Raw genomic sequence first — 19,230 nt, 5'->3', positions numbered from 1 at the left:
ATCGAAGGCGTTGGAAAGGGAGGGGGGATGAGTGAGTGCTTATCAGTGTAAGTGTGTGTGTGTCCAGAGATCAGCTGAGACAGTGTCCTTCACCCTATCAGGCTAAGTAAACAGTCCTCCAGCCAATCCAGGTGGCCGTGCATGGGACGGGAAGAATAGTCATCACACAGTCGTTATCAGGGAGTGATTGTTGATGTTTCTCCAACCACCACCACAGATTCAACAGTGGAAAGAAACACCTCTTACTGCTGCATGATGGGAGTTTCTTCACACTGTCACTGTTTCTGGAAATTACGTTAAAAACAGTGACAGCGTTTTGTAAGAAAGGAAGTTACTTTAACAGAGGGAGTTAGCAACTTTACAAAACAGAGTCAAAGAGAAAAGAGTTGCTGAAATAAAAGGAAGTTTGTCTGTCCCAATGTCACTTTCAGTCACAAACACCACCAGACAATTGCTTGTTAGCCATCTCTCTCTCTCTCTCGCTCCAGCAGAAGCAGCAGAAGGTTAAACTGAAGGACGTCAGCAGAGGACTGAGAATGGCAGTTTGCACTGAAAAGACTCTGTGGAGCTTCATGTTCCTCCTGACAGGTGAGACTGAAGTGATGCTTTCATTAGTTTTTAACCTCCAGAGAAAGCCGACACTGTCACAGGAACAGGAAAGAAGAAAGCAGAAGGGCGTCTGAGCAGATTTATTAGTGTAAAAGAATTTATGACCTCATTGTTTTTCTCTTTTTGCTGAAATGATGACCCTGACTGCACTGCTATGAAACATATTTGCTTTATAAATCCCAGTTTAAACTTACTGGGACAAATGCGACAAAGTAACTGCTGCCTGAGCCTAATAAGTGTTGTGTGACCCGGGTGTAAGTAAGTAAAAGTAAGTAAAATTTTATTTATATAGCACATTTCTAGATAAGGGATCACAAAGTGCTTTACAAGGTATAGACACAGATTAAAAAGACGAAGTACAATCAAAAGTTAACAAAATGCAATTTTAAAAAGATGTGTTTTTAGCTGTTTTTTAAAAGTAATCAGTGAATCAACAGATCTTAAGTTCTGAGGAAGAGAATTCCACAGTCTGGCGGCCACAGTAGCAAAAGCTCGATCACCCCTAGTTTTCAGTCTCGTATACTGAATAACAAGTAGGCCCTGACCACAAGACCTCAGAGACCTACTAGGGGCATAGGGCTGTAAGAGTTCAATGATGTATGATGGTGCTTGTTCTTGAAGAGCCTTAAATGTGAGAATCAGAATCTTAAAGTGGACTCTGAATTCGACAGGGAGCCAGTGTAACTGTATAAGCAGCGGTGTTATATGTGAGTATTTTGATGTTTTCGTCAGAAGCCTTGCTGCAGCATTTTGGACAGTCTGCAGACGCTCCAGGGAACTCTTGTTTAGACATGTAAACAGTGAATTGCAATAGTCCAGTCGTGATGAAATAAAAGCATGAATAACAATCTCCAGTTCAGTATGAGCTATTATGGGGCTCAATTTAGAAATATTTCTTAAATGATAAAAGCAAGACCGAACCAGAGATTTGACGTGAGTATCCAATGTAAGAGCAGGATCGAAGGTTATCCCTAGGTTCCTGATAGATGGTTTCACAAACGTTGAAAGGGGACCAAGAGCATTTATTATGCTGGGTACATGTCTGTCTGGAGCACATAACAGGACTTCAGTTTTATTTTCATTTAGTTGGAGGAAATTGTCGGCCATCCAACCTTTGATGGTTTCCAAACACACATTTAAAATCCGCAGTTTAGAAGCATCTTCAGGTTTAAAAGATATATATAGTTGGATGTCGTCTGCGTAGCAGTGGTAACAAATATCCTCAAAAGGGGTCAAAATATGCTGGAGAGGAAGTAAATAAATTAAAAACAATAATGGCCCCAGCACAGAGCCTTGTGGCACACCAAAGGACAGGGACGTAGAAGATGACCTGTACTTAGAAACTGCCACAGAAGAGTATCGTTCACAGAGATACGAGGAGAACCACTCTAAGGCAGACCCAGATACACCGACCCAGTATTTCAGCCTATCAAGCAAAATATAATGGTCAACGGTGTCAAAGGCCGACGTGAGATCCAACATTAAAAGAACAGAACACTTACCCGCATCGTTTTGCATCAGAATGTCATTAGAAACTCTAAGAAGGGCTGTTTCAGTAGAATGAGCTTTACGAAAGCCAGACTGAAATTTATCAAAGATGTTATATTTGTCTAAAACTGCTGTAAGCTGCTTAGCCACAATCTTCTCTAAAATCTTAGCAATTAACGGTATTTTTGAGATCGGTCTGTAGTTGCTAGTGAGAGATGGGTCCAGCATAGGCTTTTTGGGTGTGTGTGGCAGCTGTCAGTGAGTCTTACTTCACTCTGCAGGAATTCAGAAAACTCGCAGAAATGTTTACATTCAGTCACACTGGAGATATGTACTAATAATAAAGTAACAAACGTACATTTTTAAAGTAATATCTATAAATGAATCTCAGTCAAAAGAGGTTGAAGAAAGTTTACTTTAACACAATATTACACAACATCATAAACTCTTCGTGGCACAATCCTAATGTAACACACGAATGATTAAAGCTTTCAGGTAAATGTAGCTGAGTAACTGCTTCAATATTTAATTTTGCGATATAAGTACAGATAGACGTATAATTTCATTCCTCAACTCATCTGCTCGTATGTCAGGCCGGAGATGTGAGGGAGAACAAACACTGGTGTGTGAGGAAATCGATAGACAGAGAGAAAAACACTTTATTTCTTATACATGTTTTTTGTTGCTATACAATAATAAGTCCATGGTTTGAACATCCTTCTAGCTCAGCGCCCTCCATACTCGATAAACTACATGGCCTGATGTCCTCATGTAGGCCTTTCAGTGTCATAGCGACCACTAGATGGCACTATCAGTGGCCCGCTACCTTAACAGTGAACCATGCAAAGCACACGTGAGCTTTATTCATTGGAGATTATGTATCAGAATTTCAGGAGCAGGACCACGCCTCTAAACACGCTCCTTCCTGTTGTCATCTACATAGGTTTCTGCAAGCTGTTCATTCTCGTTTACGTGCCCCACTCCATCCTTGGAGGCCTTCCCCAAACCGCAGCTCAATTCATGTCCAAGCATCACCTTTACCTACTCAAACACTGTCAAACCTAAAACGAGGACGTGGGCCCAGCTAGTGAAATGATGGTTTGCATGTTTAATACGTGTTGTGTTCATTGAAACACTTGCAGGATGTTACGGTGGGCTTCAGCATGTGTTGTTGCATCAGTAGTTATAGTGATGAGATGAGATGAGATAGCCTTTATTTGTCAGTTGCAGGTCTTTTGCCCACAACCGAGATGACAGACCTTGCCGACCGTACATTTATTTTATACACAAACATCACATTGGGGAGACAGGTCAGGCTAGGTAGCAGGAAAAAACATTGAAATGTGTAACACAGAAGGATAATACAGGAATGCACAGATATCAACACACCACAGCACAATAAACACAGACAGCAACATGGGGAAGAGTTCCAGTGTGCACATCTGATCTGGGACCGCTGCAATCTTCGACTGCGCCTCCAGCTGACCCGATGTCCACATCAGAGGGGAGGTAAGCGTTGGAGGTGGCGTTGGATCCGGGGTAGGGAGGGTGATGCGTCGGTGAGTGCTTATCAGTATCAGTATATGTATGTGTGTGCGTGTCCAGAGTTCAGCTGAGACAGTGTCCTTCGCCCTGCCAGGCTAAGTAAACAGTCTTCCAGCCAACCCAGGTGGCCTTGCATGGAATGGGAAGGAACAGACTCAACACAGTCGTTATCAGGGTGTGTTGTTCAGCTCCGGCCTTGCAGCTGGCGCCGAGAGGGTCTCCGCATGAAGTGATGGTATTTTTTACTTTAGTGCGAACAGCTCATATGAATTTCAAAGCAGTTCTACAGTCCAACACTGGTCTCTCAATCTCCCGTCGGAGAGCCACGAGCTTCGCCATACTTGCGCTCTGTGATGTTGTCATTTCTTGTGCTCAAGGAGCCAATTTCTGAGAACTCACGGCAGTGTGCCTCCCCGAGATGTCATCCAATTTGCGCCCAGAGATGTTATTCCGAGCTAGCCCTTCCGAGATGTTTCCAGTCTGCAGTCAGAGATCTTATTCTGAGTGTTCACAGCAGCCGTAGCCTCTCCAAGATCTTATCCGTGCTGCACTCAATGAGCCCATTTTGAGAAACTCACGCCTGTGAACATATACATATAATTACTTCTATACCATCTGTTTCCAGGTGCTGTGGGTCAAACTGTGATCTATCCTTTCACGTCTACCTGTGCTGTCAGAGGGTCCACTGTCACCCTCCCCTGCACCTTCACACCTCTGAAGTCTTTCAGTGATGGTGGGAGAGAAGTTCTTCTAAAGATCGTCAGAGTCCGCTGGTGTAAGAACCATGTGATCTGTCAGGACACCACTCCATCTGTGTATGACAGTAACTCAGCAAACATCGATCCTCGTTATCAATATCTGGGAGACAAGAAGACAAACTGCACTTTACAGATCAGAGATGTTCAGCAGGGAGACAACACAAGCTTTCGCTTCAGGATGGAAGCTGATCATATTAAAGGACATTTTACTAACCAGACAGGAGTGAATGTCACGGTTGTTGGTGAGAGAAAAATATCCTGACATTAATAAAAAAAACATAAATGAGCGTTTAATGAAACTAATGATCACTTTGATTTTAGATGGGTCTAAAATGAGAATAATCAGCTCCAGTGATGATAAAAGGGTGAGCAGAGGTGAAACCGTCACACTGCTCTGTGCTTCAGTCTGCACTTTCCACCAACTGGAGGTCACCTGGTTCAAAGATGGCCACGCCCTCTCAGACACTGGCCCCTCCCTCCCTCTCAGCCCTCTGACTGCAGAGGATTCTGGGAACTACACCTGTGCTCTGAAGAAGAGCATGGAGACTCTCTCTGAGCCGTACAGCCTGCAGGTGGAGGCTGGAGGTTTGTTCAGTTTTCTGAAACTTCTAAAAATTTTTAAGACGTCATCAAACTGCAAACACACAATGATGCTCAGCCTGACACCAAATCATCTCCAGATCAGCAGCAGAATAAAACTGGGACATTTGTATCTGGAAAAACTCCTTCATGCACTCACTGTTTTTATACTCAGATAATGAATGAACCACATGTAAGCCTGGAAGCCTGGTCACCTCTGGATTTAAACGCAGAGTATTGAACAGTTAAAACGCAGAGAGCAACAAGGTCTCAGCAGGTCTGTTATGTGGGGAGGAGTCGGGCTTTGCAGGGATTTAAATGCAATTAAAATATTTAAAAACATTTGAATTTCCACAGTAAGCCAATGAAGGGAAACAAGACTGGTGTGCGAGGATTTCTAGATATCTTCATGATAAATTATATGGAAAACCACAAACAACGTAACCATAAATGATGCAAAAATAAATAAAAGTTTACAGTTTTTTGGAGAACAAGGGGATTTTTTGTCTAGTCTGTTTCTTTATTTGTAAATTTCTTTATGAATTATTTCTGATTTTTACAGTTGATGGTAACCTGCCTCTGATAGTCGGCGTGGTGTCGGGTGTCCTGCTGGCTGTCATCGCATTCATACTCCTCATCTTCATCATCAGAAGGTACAAATCACACTTTATGTTTCTTCTACATTTAAAATTTTTAACATTTTGGTGGTTTTTAATGTGTAAAGAATCTTAAAGGACACACACACACACACACACACACACACTGTAAATTATATTTTTTGTTTTATTTTACAAGTGTTATTTTAATGATAATGATCCCAAAAAGTCACAGGAAACACAGACGTGTGTGACATGTTTTGTGTGCAGAAAGTTTTGAACATGAGTGGAAACATATCAGAACTATAAACATGAAGTATTGATGAATACTTGCCTGCATTTTTAAATAAGTCATTTCTCCAAATGTAAACTTGTGCGAGAAGCAGCAGCGAGAACTGTCAACTCTGCGTTTATTTTTACACAAGCATTGCAGCTCTGAACTTCTCTAGGTTTTCCTACTTCTGAGTTATGATAGTAACGTATAAAATTAAAGATGTTTAAAGCACACGTTTACACAGAAATACTACAAATCGGTGCATAAACTTTCACCACAGTGCAGAAAAGATATTTTGGGTTCAAAATGTTCTAAACCTCGATCTGAGAAGATGAATTAAGCCTGTTCATTATTAAACTTTTGCACAATGAAAGAATCTGTTGTGCGTAACAGTCAAAAGAGAAGCAAGTATCCAAGAAAGAATTACATTAAATTATTGTTATGTGCTGATGACCACAACGGAGGAGAAGGGGAAGCGAAGCTGGTCTCTGGCACATAATTGTGATACAATAAGACAAAACAATGTCGAGGCAGCAAGTCAAGGTCAGTTTATGTTTTCTGTGAGTTACATGTGAGAAATGTGGTAAAAACTCTGGTTCAGCACGGCCTCCTGCTCACCCCGCCCGAGCAGCTACTTCTCCTAATTCACACTATTTCCACTGGTGTACACAAAGCAGATAAGCTCCTGCTGTGTTTGTGTGAAAGGACAACCGTGGAAGCTGCCTGAGTTTGTGGGAAATCAGCTGCAGACACAAAGAAACAACAAAACACATATAAATGTTTTGGTTTTTTTTGCATGATAATGCAATTTCTCTTTGCCCCTGATTTTCTACATTCATGATTTTCGATAGATCTTCTGGTTCCTGTTGACATGACAGTCATATTGTTACAGGAAGCTGGCAGCAGCAGAGCATCAGAGAGCTGATGGAGGCGAGACGGAGCCAAAGGTGAGTTATGATTTCAAAGATAATTTCGGACTCTCGTAGAATATTTCATCTTAAATGAGCACAGAGGGGAGATTATGATCTGTCTACGACTACGTGAAATCTAAATGGTTGTCAGTGACTGTAATCTTAAACGTTGTTTTCCTTTAACGGTTCTCCAAAGTCTTTGCAATTAATGGTCAAAAACATAATAATAGTTGATCGTAAGATATTGGTTCATACGGTTAGGGATCGGGCCGGGGAGCTCGGCAGTGATGGCTTTACACGCGTCTGTATTTCTGGCTGTTTTCAGCATCCTCATGACATCTACAGCAGCATCCAAGAAGAAAGTCACCGACAGGAAACCAGCCGAGCTGTGGAGGACGTCAGCTACGCCTTGGTGCAGTTCAGACACAGCCATGAGAGGAGCAGGTAGGACCGACAGCTGTTCAGCTGTGAGGATGGAAAGACTTTGCTTGATGCTTGTAGTGTTTTAGATTTTCAGGTGAGAAACAGACACGTAAGAAGAAAATCAGAGGAACTAAATTAAAATGAATAAAAGTTACAAACATCATTATTATTTGTTACTTGTTTTTACTTGTTCGTTTACCCTACAAACATAAAACACAGCTAACAGCTAACAGTAGCTACAAACATAAAACACAGCTAACAGCTAACAGTAGCTACAAACATAAAACACAGCTAACAGCTAACAGTAGCTACAAACATAAAACACAGCTAACAGTAGCTACAAACATAAAACACAGCTAACAGCTAACAGTAGCTACAAACATAAAACACAGCTAACAGCTAACAGTAGCTACAAACATAAAACACAGCTAACAGCTAACAGTAGCTACAAACATAAAACACAGCTAACAGCTAACAGTAGCTACAAACAGCAGTTAATTCTAACTCTTGGACTTCGTGGCTCTTTATTTTTTCACATATGGAATTTTCCAATCATCAGAATTCGAATCTTTATTGTCATTGTAGCAACAAAGCATTGAACAACAAAATAGAGACACAAATCTGCAAAAGAAGAATAAAAGAACGCAGTAGACTGACTCACCCCCCCCAAGAAATGAGTCCCCCCACCGTGGTATTGTCTGCAAACATTACAGTGGTGTAACTGTGGTGCAGGGGGCTCAGCCCTGTTGGGAGCCAGATGTGGGCGCTCACTCTAACCCCAGATGTTTTTATGGTGCTCATGTGGAGTTTTCTCTTGGTTTTCACAGGCACGTGGAGGAAGTCGATAATGCCGTCGTCTACTCTTCACTAGCCAGTCGAGGCTGAAGCCACACTCTCACCCACAAACTGAAAGGAGCCACGCTGACCACAGGAGAAGCTGCAGGAAGCTCTGAACTGCAGCACTTTGTGTTGATCTGCTGCAGTCTGACTTTCATGCTCTGTGGTGCAGGCAGTCTGTACTCTGTACTCTCCTTCACAGCCTCCATCAGTACTACAATGGTATTGTTCTAGTGTGATGACCCAGTCCACCCTGCCTGGGGGGCTACGTGTTGGTTTGGCAGCTGCTCCTTGCAGGCCCTGCAGCGGAATCGTGCTTTGTTCAAGATCAGCATCACTGGCAGCGTCTAAGCTCGACGCGTCTCTACTGAAAGCTCAGTTGTTGGGCGTGTCTGCCTTCTGGGTTTTGGTTGCTGTCTGGTTTGTTTTCTCACACTATGAAACATCACATTCACGTACAGTACTGAGTGTACCGAGCTCTGTTGTCAGGGCGCTCAGTCTGTGACGCAGCAAGTTTATTTTGTATATTTGATTTCTTATGATGTATCAGAGTAATGGTACGTTCGTGTGTTGTTATTAGTATGTCTTAGTTAGGTTTTGTTTAGATACAATTTCATCCATGCTCCCCTGTGTGTGTGTTGTTTTCTGTTTCCTGTGAAAGCCTGTCTTGTCCTCCTGCATGATTTTTAGTTATATCTTCGTTCCCCTTATCTGTTTCCATGTTCCTCTCCTTGTGTATCATTCAATCTTCCCAGTCTGCTTTATGCTTCATGTCTGTGTTTCCCACGTCCAATTGTCAATCAGTCTTGTGTTTCCATGTTCAGTGTGTTTAGTTTTGCTTCCCCTGTGGCATCGTGTTCATTTGTGTCAGCTGTGTTTCCAGGTGTTTCCACTTCCCTCATTACACTTCTGCGTAAGATAAGATAAGATAAGATAAGATAAGATAAGATAAGATAAGATAAGATCCATACCTTGGATGTTCGGTGGTGGCGGTGGAGGATGTTTGTGCCTGTGGAGGTCTACCACCAGCTCCGTGGTTTTACTGGTCTGTAGCTGTTGAGGTCATTGGGATGTGGAGTCCTTGGCACTGGTAGCACACAGGAGGTTTTCCAGACCTGTGGGACTCTTCTCAGCCTCAGGTGATCTGTGCAGGACCTGACGACCTTCAGCTGATGCTAACTGGACCTGCTGCATTTAGGTCCTCTGTCTTCCTCTGTTCAGTGTCACGTCGTCTGTTGTCTTGTGCGTCAAGTCTCCATGTTCCAGGTATCTATCTATGTATGCCAAGTTTCACATTTAGAGTTTTTCATGTTGAGTTTTTCCAGTTTTTGTTGTAGTTGTTTTCTCGGTTCTCCTTGTATTTCTCCATCAGCCATAATAAACGTCTCGCTTTCACGTAATACTGAGTTTGTTTCTGCGCTTTGTTTTGTCTACATTCGGGTGCTGGAGCCTCCTCTCAGCACAGTCTGCGACTGTGACGACTGGAAGTGTGAGTTTGTCTCTTATGTTTGTGTAATTTAAATAATTTCTTCACTGACACTGGTCTGCAAAACATGTCTGACTGAACCCTCTGTACTCTGTACTCTACTCTGTACTCTACACTGTATTCTGCACTGTACTCTGTACTCTACTCTGTACTCTGTACTCTACTCTGTACTCTGTACTCTACTCTGTGCTCTGTACTGTACTCTACTCTGTACTCTATACACTGTATTCTGCACTGTACTCTGTACTCTGTACTCTGTACTCTACTCTGTACTCTATACACTGTATTCTGCACTGTACTCTGTACTCTGTACTCTGTACTCTACTCTGTACTCTACTCTGTACTCTGTACTCTACTCTGTACTCTGTACTCTACTCTGTGCTCTGTACTGTACTCTACTCTGTACTCTATACACTGTATTCTGCACTGTACTCTGTACTCTGTACTCTGTACTCTACTCTGTACTCTACTCTGTACTCTGTACTCTACTCTGTACTCTGTACTCTACTCTGTGCTCTGTACTGTACTCTACTCTGTACTCTATACACTGTATTCTGCACTGTACTCTGTACTCTGTACTCTGTACTCTACTCTGTACTCTATACACTGTATTCTGTACTGTACTCTGTACTCTGTCGTTCACATTCTCGCTCAGAGGGAGAAGGATAAATACTGAAAAGCTTCCCTGAGCAGCACTTTTGTTCTTGTTGCATCATTTCGTAAATATTTAATTTTTTAGCAGGAAACATCCGTGCTGATGAAACTGCACCAGCAGGATGCAGCTCAGAAAAAACGGTTTCTTTTTTTAATTTCTCACCTTGAGGACGTGGGCTGATTCGAGCGTGAAAGGCTGTTTTCAGAGGAAGTACCAAAAAAAGAAACGTTTCTGGGCAATTTTGGAGAAGCAGGTCAGCGAGAAAGCAGTTCCTGTAAGATGACTTCACACGATCAAACCCACAAAATAAACAAATGTATTCTTAGCATCGTTTAGATGTAACGATGAGGCACAACAATGATACAAATACAGGATATAAGAATTTAAGAATCTTGAGGCTTCTGGAGGAGTTTGTTGTCCTAATGATGAACAGGAAGAGCAAAAACGTGCCTTTGTGTTCACTAAAAATGAGCAAAATTCAGGATGCAGAACAACCCTGCAAAGAGTTAACTCCTGAAGAGCGTTCTGTGTTTTTATTTCTGTCTGCGGTCTTCAGCAACGCCCAACACGAAGGTCGCCAACGTGAAAGCAGCCGAGCTGTGGGGGACATCAGCATCTGGACATCCTCTCCACCGTCCATGCCAAACAAAAGACACAGGAGGACGGGGAGGATGGACAGATGTTTCAGCTCTGCAGATGGAAACTCCACATCTGTGTACGTTAACATTTTGTGCTTGTGTGTGTGATCTATTCTGACTGAGTGTTGAGTGGATGTCCTCTGATGCACTCATTTGCAGTTTTAGTCCCTTTTATAACTTTGTCCTTTCTTCTGTGGTGGAAGCTGACGTTGCTGTGGTCCGCTCTTCAGTAGCCAGTCGAAGCTGAAGCCACTTCTTAGTCACACTCACAGAAGCCGAAGTAAACGCAGCGACCACAGGAGAAGCTGCAGATCGAGCCGATCCGTTTGGCGCTTTGTTGAAGTTGCAGCTTTTTGTGACGTTAGTTTTAGCTGAACTACTGATAAACCTCAGAGAGCTGAACCGCAGATGCATCTGATGTGGACCATATCCATAACAAGGGGGATAGGTTCATAAATATAGCTTCATTTTTATGTTTCAGCCTCCATCCAGACTGAAATGCTGTTTCTCTGTCCTGAAGGTCATGTCTGGATTAACCCTCTGGGGTCCCACTGGGTTAAAACCCGTTCTTTGCCTCTTCCTGATCCCCTCTCCTCGTTGTGCTGTCTGTCCTTTACTCTGCACTTGTGTCGGTCTGAAACCTTTTTAGATAACGATCTATATTTGCTCTGCAGAGCTCATGATTGTGAAAACTGTCCTCTGTTGCAATATCTCCTTGTGCTTCTGAAATAGAAAAGAGGAAGAAAAAACCTTGCAGAATTTTTCATTTTCAAAGCAGTGCTTCATTTATTTCCAGACTGACAACTCTCTTGTGTTTCTGTGATAAAAACAAACTTCATCTTGTTGAGAATCTTTCAGTCTGTTTGCGATAAACTCATTTTCTTTTCTCGTTTTTTCTTTTTCTTTGCACGAATGATTTCAGGCCTGATCGCATATAAAATGTGAAAGGAAGTAACTCCAAAAGGAGCGGGGCTGGTCAGACTAACAGAGCCAAGTCAGAGAGGAGAGTTCCTCAAAACAAAAACGAGACATCATCATTTCTCAGCTTCGCTCTCTGCCCTCTCCTCTGATTACAGACGAAACCCGGAGAAGCTCAACAGAAACCCGAACATGTCAGTTTGTGGTGAGATGATTCTGTGGAGCTTCGTGTTCCTGCTGGCAGGTAAAACTGAAAAGATGTTTTTATTCTTGTTAATGACGGATCTGTGAAGTTGTGCTTTCGCTCACTCACTGCTGCTCTGCCTGCAAACTGTTTCCAAATCTACAAACGTATTAAATCTGAAAAATGATTCGAATCACGTAGACTTAATAACGATGTGAAACAAGCTGATATTATCACACGGAGGGTTAACGATCGTTTCAAAGAGCTCAAAGCTGCTGGAGGGGAAAGGAGAAGGCTTTCTAAATGAGTTTTTATTCAAACTCGAGTATTTTATAACAGACAGATTATTTCTGTCTGTTAGTGATGGAAATGTTAAACCCACATTTACTTTAACAGAGTACTTTTACTGCAGTATTGGAGCAGTGATATAAAAACTCGTCTGTTCTCATTACTTCTCTTTTCCTTCTTCCCTGTTGTGCTGTCAGTTGTGTAGATAAGCTCTGTAAATAAAAGCTTGTTGCTGTTGGTGCTCTGAAAGCTGGTGCAGCTCTTACACAGGTGAGCTGGGCCTGTTTAATGTGACTTTGCTGCCCGGTGCTTCACCTGTGTTTCCAGGACGACTGATAAATCACCGTTGATCAATAGTCATGCATATCAATGAGCATGAAACTGACCTCACGGCCCATAGTTTGGTGCCAGTGTCAGTCATTATGTGTAAGGTTGGAAACCTGCAGTCAGCTGAGACTGAAGAAGTCACTTGGATGATGATGATGAAACGTTTCTCCCGCTGAAAACGTCCAGATGAACAGAATCCATGTTTTGGGATTTCCTTGCCTGGAATATTGAGCATGCATCAAGACCAGAGATGGGCAGTAACGCGTTACTGCGTTACAAGGTAACGAGGTAACGCTACCTTGTAACGCGTTACCTCGTTACCTTGTAAATGCAGCGCGCGTTACAAGTAACGTACAAACGTACAAAGTAACGCGTTACAAAGTAACGTACAAACGTACAAAGTAACGCGTTACAAGGTAACGCGTTACTGCGTTACCTTGTAACGCGTTACCCTTGTAACACTACATATTTCAAGTACAACGAAGGCTTTTACAGAGAAAAACATGGCTGTGCCATGGGCTCCCCCGTGTCACCTATTGTAGCCAACCTTTACATGGAGGAAGTGGAAGGAAGGCGCTTGGCTCTTTCAAAGGAAGAGTACCCAGCCACTGGTACAGATATGTGGACGACACCTGGGTCAAAATCAAGACACAAGAAGTGGAATCCTTCACTGCGCACATTAACGCTGTGGATAAAAACATCAAGTTCACCAGGGAAGACACAAAGGACGACTGTTTGCCTTTCCTGGACTGTGCCGTGCACATTGAAGAGAACGGCAACCTCAACATCGAAGTTTACCGGAAGCCCACACACACGGACCAGTACCTCCTCTTTGACTCCCATCACCCTCTGGAACACAAACTTGGAGTAATCAGGACCCTACACCACCGGGCAGAACATGTTCCCTCTAAGCCTGAAGGGAAAAAGAAGGAACACACACATGTAAAGGAAGCACTCAAAACGTGCGGTTATCCTAAATGGGCGTTCTTAAAGTCAGCAAAGAGACACAGAAAAGAAGATCAGACACCAGCGAGGGAGGATAAGAAGGACAGACGCAACAACATTGTCATCCCCTATGTAGCCGGTGTATCAGAGAAACTCAGGAGAGTTTTCTCCAAGCATGACATCCCAGTGTATTTCAGACCCAGCAGCACACTCAGAGACAAACTGGTTCACCCGAAAGACAAAATGCCAAAACACAAACTTAACAATGTGGTGTATGCTGTACAGTGCAGCGAGGAATGCTCAGACCTCTACATCGGAGAGACCAAACAGCCACTTCACAAGCGCATGGCACAACACAGAAGAGCCACCTCCACAGGACAAGACTCAGCAGTCCATCTGCATCTAAAGGATAAAGGTCACTCTTTCGAGGATGCCAATGTTCACATTTTGGACAGAGAGGACAGATGGTTTGAAAGAGGAGTGAAAGAAGCCATCTATGTCCACTGTGAGCGACCATCTTTGAACAGAGGCGGGGTTTACGACACCAACTCTCTGCCATCTATAATCCAGTTTTGAGATCCTTCCCAGACGCCTTAACGCCCACTCACATCCTGGGCCATCTGACCTCAGGAATTCGCATGATAAGGTGGGGCCAGGTTTCACAATGAGCTCACCCGAAACTCTGGCTGATTGGGACCCACACCCAGTTTCACACCTTGGCTCAGGCGATTAGAGGATCATCAGGGGGTCCTTTTGTCCCTCTGTGGGGGGAAACTCCCACTAGGTTTATATCTGGGACTCTCCACCATTTGACCTTAGAACTGAAGAAGCTTCTCGGATGAGAGGTGAAACGTCTTCAAGCAACTTAAAGAAGTCCAGACGCTTTTCTTTGCAAGCTCCTTTGACTACGATGACCTGGATGACTGAGAACCTTCACAGACATAGATTACCGTTACTTTCCCATAGGAACGCTGCGTTACTGCGTTACTAAAACCGTGATTTTTTTTTGCGAGAATGTCTCATGACAGTGACGTAAGCGAGTGCGACGTTCGTGACAGCAGCTGTGTGCAGATCAACAATGGATCATATATCGAGTGTGGGAGAGAGTATGAGCGTGCAGCGTTTAAAGCGTGGAAGTACTGACCTTACTTTGAGTTTGATTCCATAAAAAGTGACAAAAACATTAGTGTCCGCTGTGCGTGGGAAGAAAACGTATTTTTACAGCGAAAAAAAACCCTAAACAAGCACCGAGTAGCTACGACGTAATGGGAAACTCACAGAGAAACTCACGGATTCTTCCACTGACCGCGGCACACCTGCACCAGGGTAAACCTCCGCCTGCCCCACTCCTGCTTTACAGGTGAAAATAGAGCAACAGGACCGCTGAGTCTGTGACTTTATTTATTTTCTGCTGTGTTTTACTTGCATCTATTTGAAAGACTGAGTGTAAACACAAAAAATATTTTATTTTATGTGCTGGAATGTGCAGAAAATAAGTTTAAATGTTAAACTAATTTATTCCAGTCAGAGAATGTTGCATATAATTAAATCTTTGCTTGATGCATAAAGTTAAAAGATTAAAACTAATAAAACAAGTTTTAAAAAGAGACTTTTCCATTTGATTACATTTTGTATGATGGATTATGCAGAAAAAGTAGAATTGGGCTGAAAGATCTATCGCTTTATCACTGTCACGGCTGGCGGAGGGAGCCGTGTGGTGTGGAGGAAAAGGAGGACCCAAGATGCAGCAAACTGATGATACGAGTGACGTTTATTCACAGAGGTGGTGGTGGCAAAAACATACAACGCAGCATGAGCAATTACAAACCTAAACTGGGAGAAACTAAAGACAAACCTGAGACCATGCAAAAGGGGTGCGGGGCAGAGAGACGCAGAGACAGGAACGAAACACCATAGAACACAGAGACACACAGACAAATGCAGACAAGCCGACGAGGAGCACAGGCAGACACCAACTATAAATACACACACCAGGTAATGAGGAAACGGCACACAGGAGGGGACACAGCTGGAACTAATGGGCATAACGAGACACAGACCTACAAAGTAAAACAGGAAACACCCAGACTGTTTTACAGCACAACACGGGGACATGAACAGATCACCAAGGACAGACACAGGTAGGGCTGACAATACACCAAACTACAGGTTCAACCCTAAACTAATACAAATCAGAATAAACACAAAACGCTGGGTCAACGACCCAGGACCATGACAATCACCTCTTCAGGTTGTAAATCGTGTTTTTAAAAAGTAACTAAGTAACTAAGTGATTAATTACTTTTGAAAATAAGCAATCAGTAAAGTAACGGGATTACTTTTTTGGGGAAGTAATCAGTAATTAGTTACTGATTACTTTTTTCAAGTAACTTGACCAACACTGATCAAGACTTCCCAGGATTTATTTGGAATAGCAGGGAGCACGGTCATAAAGAAACACAGAAAACACTGATTGTGATTTTCAGCTGATGTGCATCCCCACGCCCTCGTGCTGATGTGTTACATGAAGAGTTTAAATACAGATGTGCACTGAAGTTTAATGAAACTGGGCATGAATCCTGGGCTGTTAATGGTTCCTTTGACACGTCCCCAGGCTGAAGGATTTTGCAGCAAACATGTTTAATAACTTTCAAAAACACAAACTGTGCACAGAAGTTGACCATAGGAGTGACCGCCATGTTGAAAGCTGGTAACCAGCCCCACAGCTAACTCGGCAGGTCGGTAAGTCGGGACCATCTCGGTTAAATAAACTTCTGCTTTCCTCCGCGTCGGGCTCAGTCCTGAGCTGCTTTAGCAGAGACTCTGCAGACTTCCTGTTTTTCTCACTTGCATCACTTCTTCTGCTGAATATACAGTAATATTACAGAGTAAGAGCACAGTTTTACTAGTACTGCTGTCTTAAAATAACTTTTTTAATGATGTATAACCAGTGCTGATGCAGCACTACTGATGAATTTGACATTTTCCTGAAAGACTTTTTTGAATTAGTATATGAGTATTAAATAAAACATGTTTCTGCACTAAGGTGGTGTTAGTACAGTTCAATACACACGGTCTGAATGAACTTGTATTGAGAATTAAACAAATTGGACTCATGCTGCTTGTTTCCAGCTCGAAACGTTATCTTTAGACTCAACTATTCATTTATCTCATGTTGCCCTTTGCTGCAGCCACTCTGTCCATCCATGAAACAAGCTGGTTTAGCTTCTCCTCAGTCTGTGCTCTGGATGCACTGACAGACTGAGAAATCCTTCAGCATGGTGTACTGAGGTTAGCAGCAGCAGCATTATGGGCAGAGAGACAGAGGAGACAAGCAGGCGGAGACAAGAAAGATGAAGGAAGCCTTAAAAAGTCCAAACAGACACTTTAAAATGTGATTTAAGGAGTAAAAGTCTTCTTTTTTAAAAACAAACAAAAGAACTTAAAATATTTGCTGTGTTAAACTATCGCCATCTTTGCTGTTGCAGAACGCTCTCACTCATTATTTTACTTTTACTTTGAATGTCGTATTTCTCTCTGATGATGAGGATGCAGCGTGGGCGGATGCTCTGCCGGTTTCTAAACATGGACCGCTGTTTGTTGGTTCAGGTTTGGTTTGCCTCAGGGAAACATTGTGGTGTGGTTTAAAACAGGATGAGGTTAGAGGAGCTCCCTGCTCATCATAAACAGCCAGATGAGGTTATCCAGCTGTGATCCTGCTATATTCTCAGCATATATTCCCCATCCTTGTTGCTGCTCCGTCTGTAGGGAATAAACATAATCCTTCAGTGTCCAGAGTTTTTGTAATTTAAAAAAAGAACTTAATCGTCAACATAAGCAATAATGACCTATAGAAAGTTTGCAGCCGTTTGTTTATAGCAGGTCACTCTGTGTTTCAGAGTCTGCAGGGCTGCAGTGAACTGCTGCACGTAGCATCATATCACAGCATGAGTGACTGTTTGAAGGTTGAACTGCAGGTTCGATGTGTAAAAACTGAATTTTGATGCAAACCAATCATAAAAAAAGTTGTGTTGATAGTTTGTGTGCAACCATAACAACTACCCAGAATACCCTGCAATGATTCTTTGTTTAATCTGACCAGCTTTGTATATTTCACACACAGGTGCTGTGGGTCAAACTGTGGTCTATCCTCTCACGTCTACCTGTGCTGTCAGAGGATCCACTGTCACCCTTCCCTGCACCTTCACACCTCTGAAGTCTTTCAGGTATGGTCAGAGAGAAGTTCCTCTAAAGATCGTCAGAGTCCGCTGGTGTAAGAACCATGTACTCTGTCAGGGCACCACTCCATCTGTGTATGACAGTAACTCAGCAAACATCGATCCTCGTTATCAATATCTGGGAGACAAGAAGACAAACTGCACTTTACAGATCAGAGATGTTCAGCAGAGAGACAACACAAGCTTTCGCTTCAGGATGGAAGCTGATCATGTTAATGGACATTTTACTAACCAGACAGGAGTGACTGTCACGGTTGTTGGTGAGAACAAAAAATCTTAATTCTGCAAATAATCATTCATCATTAAGAATTAATAAGTGTGAAGTAATATAAACACTTTGATTTTAGATTCGTCTAAAATGAGAATAATCAGCTCCAGTGATGATAAAAAGTTGAGCAGAGGTGAAACCGTCACACTGCTCTGTGCTTCAGTCTGCACTTTCCACCAACTGGAGGTCACGTGGTTCAAAGATGGCCACGCCCTCTCAGACACTGGCCCCTCCCTCCCTCTCAGCCCTCTGACTGCAGAGGATTCTGGGAACTACACCTGTGCTCTGAAGAAGAACATGAAGACTCTCTCTGAGCCGTACAGCCTGCAGGTGGAGGCTGGAGGTTTGTTCAGTTTTCTGAAACAATTTTGAAGACGTCATCAAACTGCAAACACACAATGATGCTCAGCCTGACACCAAATCATCTCCAGATCAGCAGCAGAATAAAACTGGGACATTTGTATCTGGAAAAACTCCTTCATGCACTCACTGTTTTTATACTCAGATAATGAAAGAACCACATGTAAAACACGTGAAGAGCTTTGTTCACTTTCATGAATCTGTAAATCCCAAATCACAGCACCCAGTGATGTCACTCATGATCTGTTGTTTGTTCTAACAGCTGATGGTGTCCTTCGTCTGGTACTTGGTGTGGTGTTTGGTCTCCTGCTGGCTGTGATCCTGCTCGTACTCCTCACCTTCATCATCAAAAGGTGCAGAAACAGAGTGTTTGAAGTATTTCATGTTTTTGTGGTTTTACTTTAGCAAAGAAGCAAATTATGTGAAGTTAGTGTGGATTTCAAACTTCATCCTCAGTAAACACGAAGCACACATTCACCTTAAATATATAAAATCAAAGGTTTATTTTTTTAAATAATTAATAATAAAATAAAATGTGTTTGCTATATATTTATGTCAATCTGGAAAATATCATCTGATCAAATCCCTTTAAATAAATGAGAAAAATGCAGAAGCACAGCGTGATAACGTTTAGAAATTATTATGCTTCCTCATGTTAATATTTTCCTTTACATGAATGAAGACATTTCCACCACAGGCTCATGCAGGAAAGGTACAAACTGCAGCCCAAGAATGAAAGAGCTGATTAAGAGACAGTTGGAAAAAGTTCTGTTAAATACTTAATAATCTGAGTAGTTTTTCATATTAATAAGAGACAATACAACCAATACAATATCAGCTGATCAAGTCTGACGTCACTTTCTCCAGCATGTTTCCTAACTCCTAACCTACTAATGTGTGTGA

The 19,230-nt window shown here is 42.5% G+C and overlaps 2 protein-coding genes and 1 long non-coding RNA gene across 4 annotated transcripts in view; 2 read left to right on the top strand and 1 right to left on the bottom strand.

Annotated features, from left to right (window-relative positions):
- The first annotated feature begins 376 nt into the window (after positions 1-376).
- LOC120733152 (sialic acid-binding Ig-like lectin 10) lies at positions 377-9,426 on the top strand. Its single transcript, XM_040031228.1, has 7 exons — positions 377-588; positions 4,268-4,642; positions 4,722-4,985; positions 5,542-5,632; positions 6,742-6,796; positions 7,086-7,204; positions 8,011-9,426. Exons 1-7 carry the CDS (start codon positions 537-539, stop codon positions 8,066-8,068), a joined length of 1,014 nt encoding a protein of 337 aa, XP_039887162.1. The 5' UTR covers positions 377-536; the 3' UTR covers positions 8,069-9,426.
- Positions 8,983-19,230, bottom strand: part of LOC120733172 — a 24,319-nt gene continuing 14,071 nt past the window's right edge. Inside the window, exon 5 of the long non-coding RNA XR_005695746.1 lies at positions 8,983-9,067. This is a non-coding gene — a long non-coding RNA (uncharacterized LOC120733172). The remainder of the gene's footprint in view (positions 9,068-19,230) is intronic.
- Positions 10,103-19,230, top strand: part of LOC120733142 — an 11,108-nt gene continuing 1,980 nt past the window's right edge. The window contains exons 1-5 of one of the 2 annotated variants that reach the window (XM_040031203.1): positions 10,103-10,876; positions 11,876-11,961; positions 17,585-17,959; positions 18,047-18,310; positions 18,590-18,680. In XM_040031203.1, coding sequence (XP_039887137.1) covers positions 10,506-10,876; positions 11,876-11,961; positions 17,585-17,959; positions 18,047-18,310; positions 18,590-18,680 — 1,187 coding nt within the window. In that variant the 5' untranslated portion in view covers positions 10,103-10,505. Of the gene's footprint in view, positions 10,877-11,875; positions 11,962-15,384; positions 15,603-17,584; positions 17,960-18,046; positions 18,311-18,589; positions 18,681-19,230 lie in introns of those variants that run through there. The other variant, XM_040031204.1, reaches the window with a different exon arrangement.

The sequence above is a fragment of the Simochromis diagramma genome, unplaced genomic scaffold (genome assembly GCF_900408965.1).
Source record: "Simochromis diagramma unplaced genomic scaffold, fSimDia1.1 OVJJ01000361.1, whole genome shotgun sequence".
Lineage (NCBI taxonomy): Eukaryota > Metazoa > Chordata > Actinopteri > Cichliformes > Cichlidae > Simochromis > Simochromis diagramma.
Note: the sequence above shows the minus strand (reverse complement) of the source record. Positions and strands in the feature narration are given on the sequence as shown.

Coding starts and splice junctions, on each gene's coding strand:
- LOC120733152 (XM_040031228.1), top strand. CDS start 537: ATGGCAGTTTGCACTGAAAAGACTCTGTGGAGCTTCATGTTCCTCCTG. Junction 5,633..6,741: donor CTCATCTTCATCATCAGAAG/GTACAAATCACA, acceptor ATATTGTTACAG/GAAGCTGGCAGCAGCAGAGC. Junction 6,797..7,085: donor GAGGCGAGACGGAGCCAAAG/GTGAGTTATGAT, acceptor GGCTGTTTTCAG/CATCCTCATGACATCTACAG.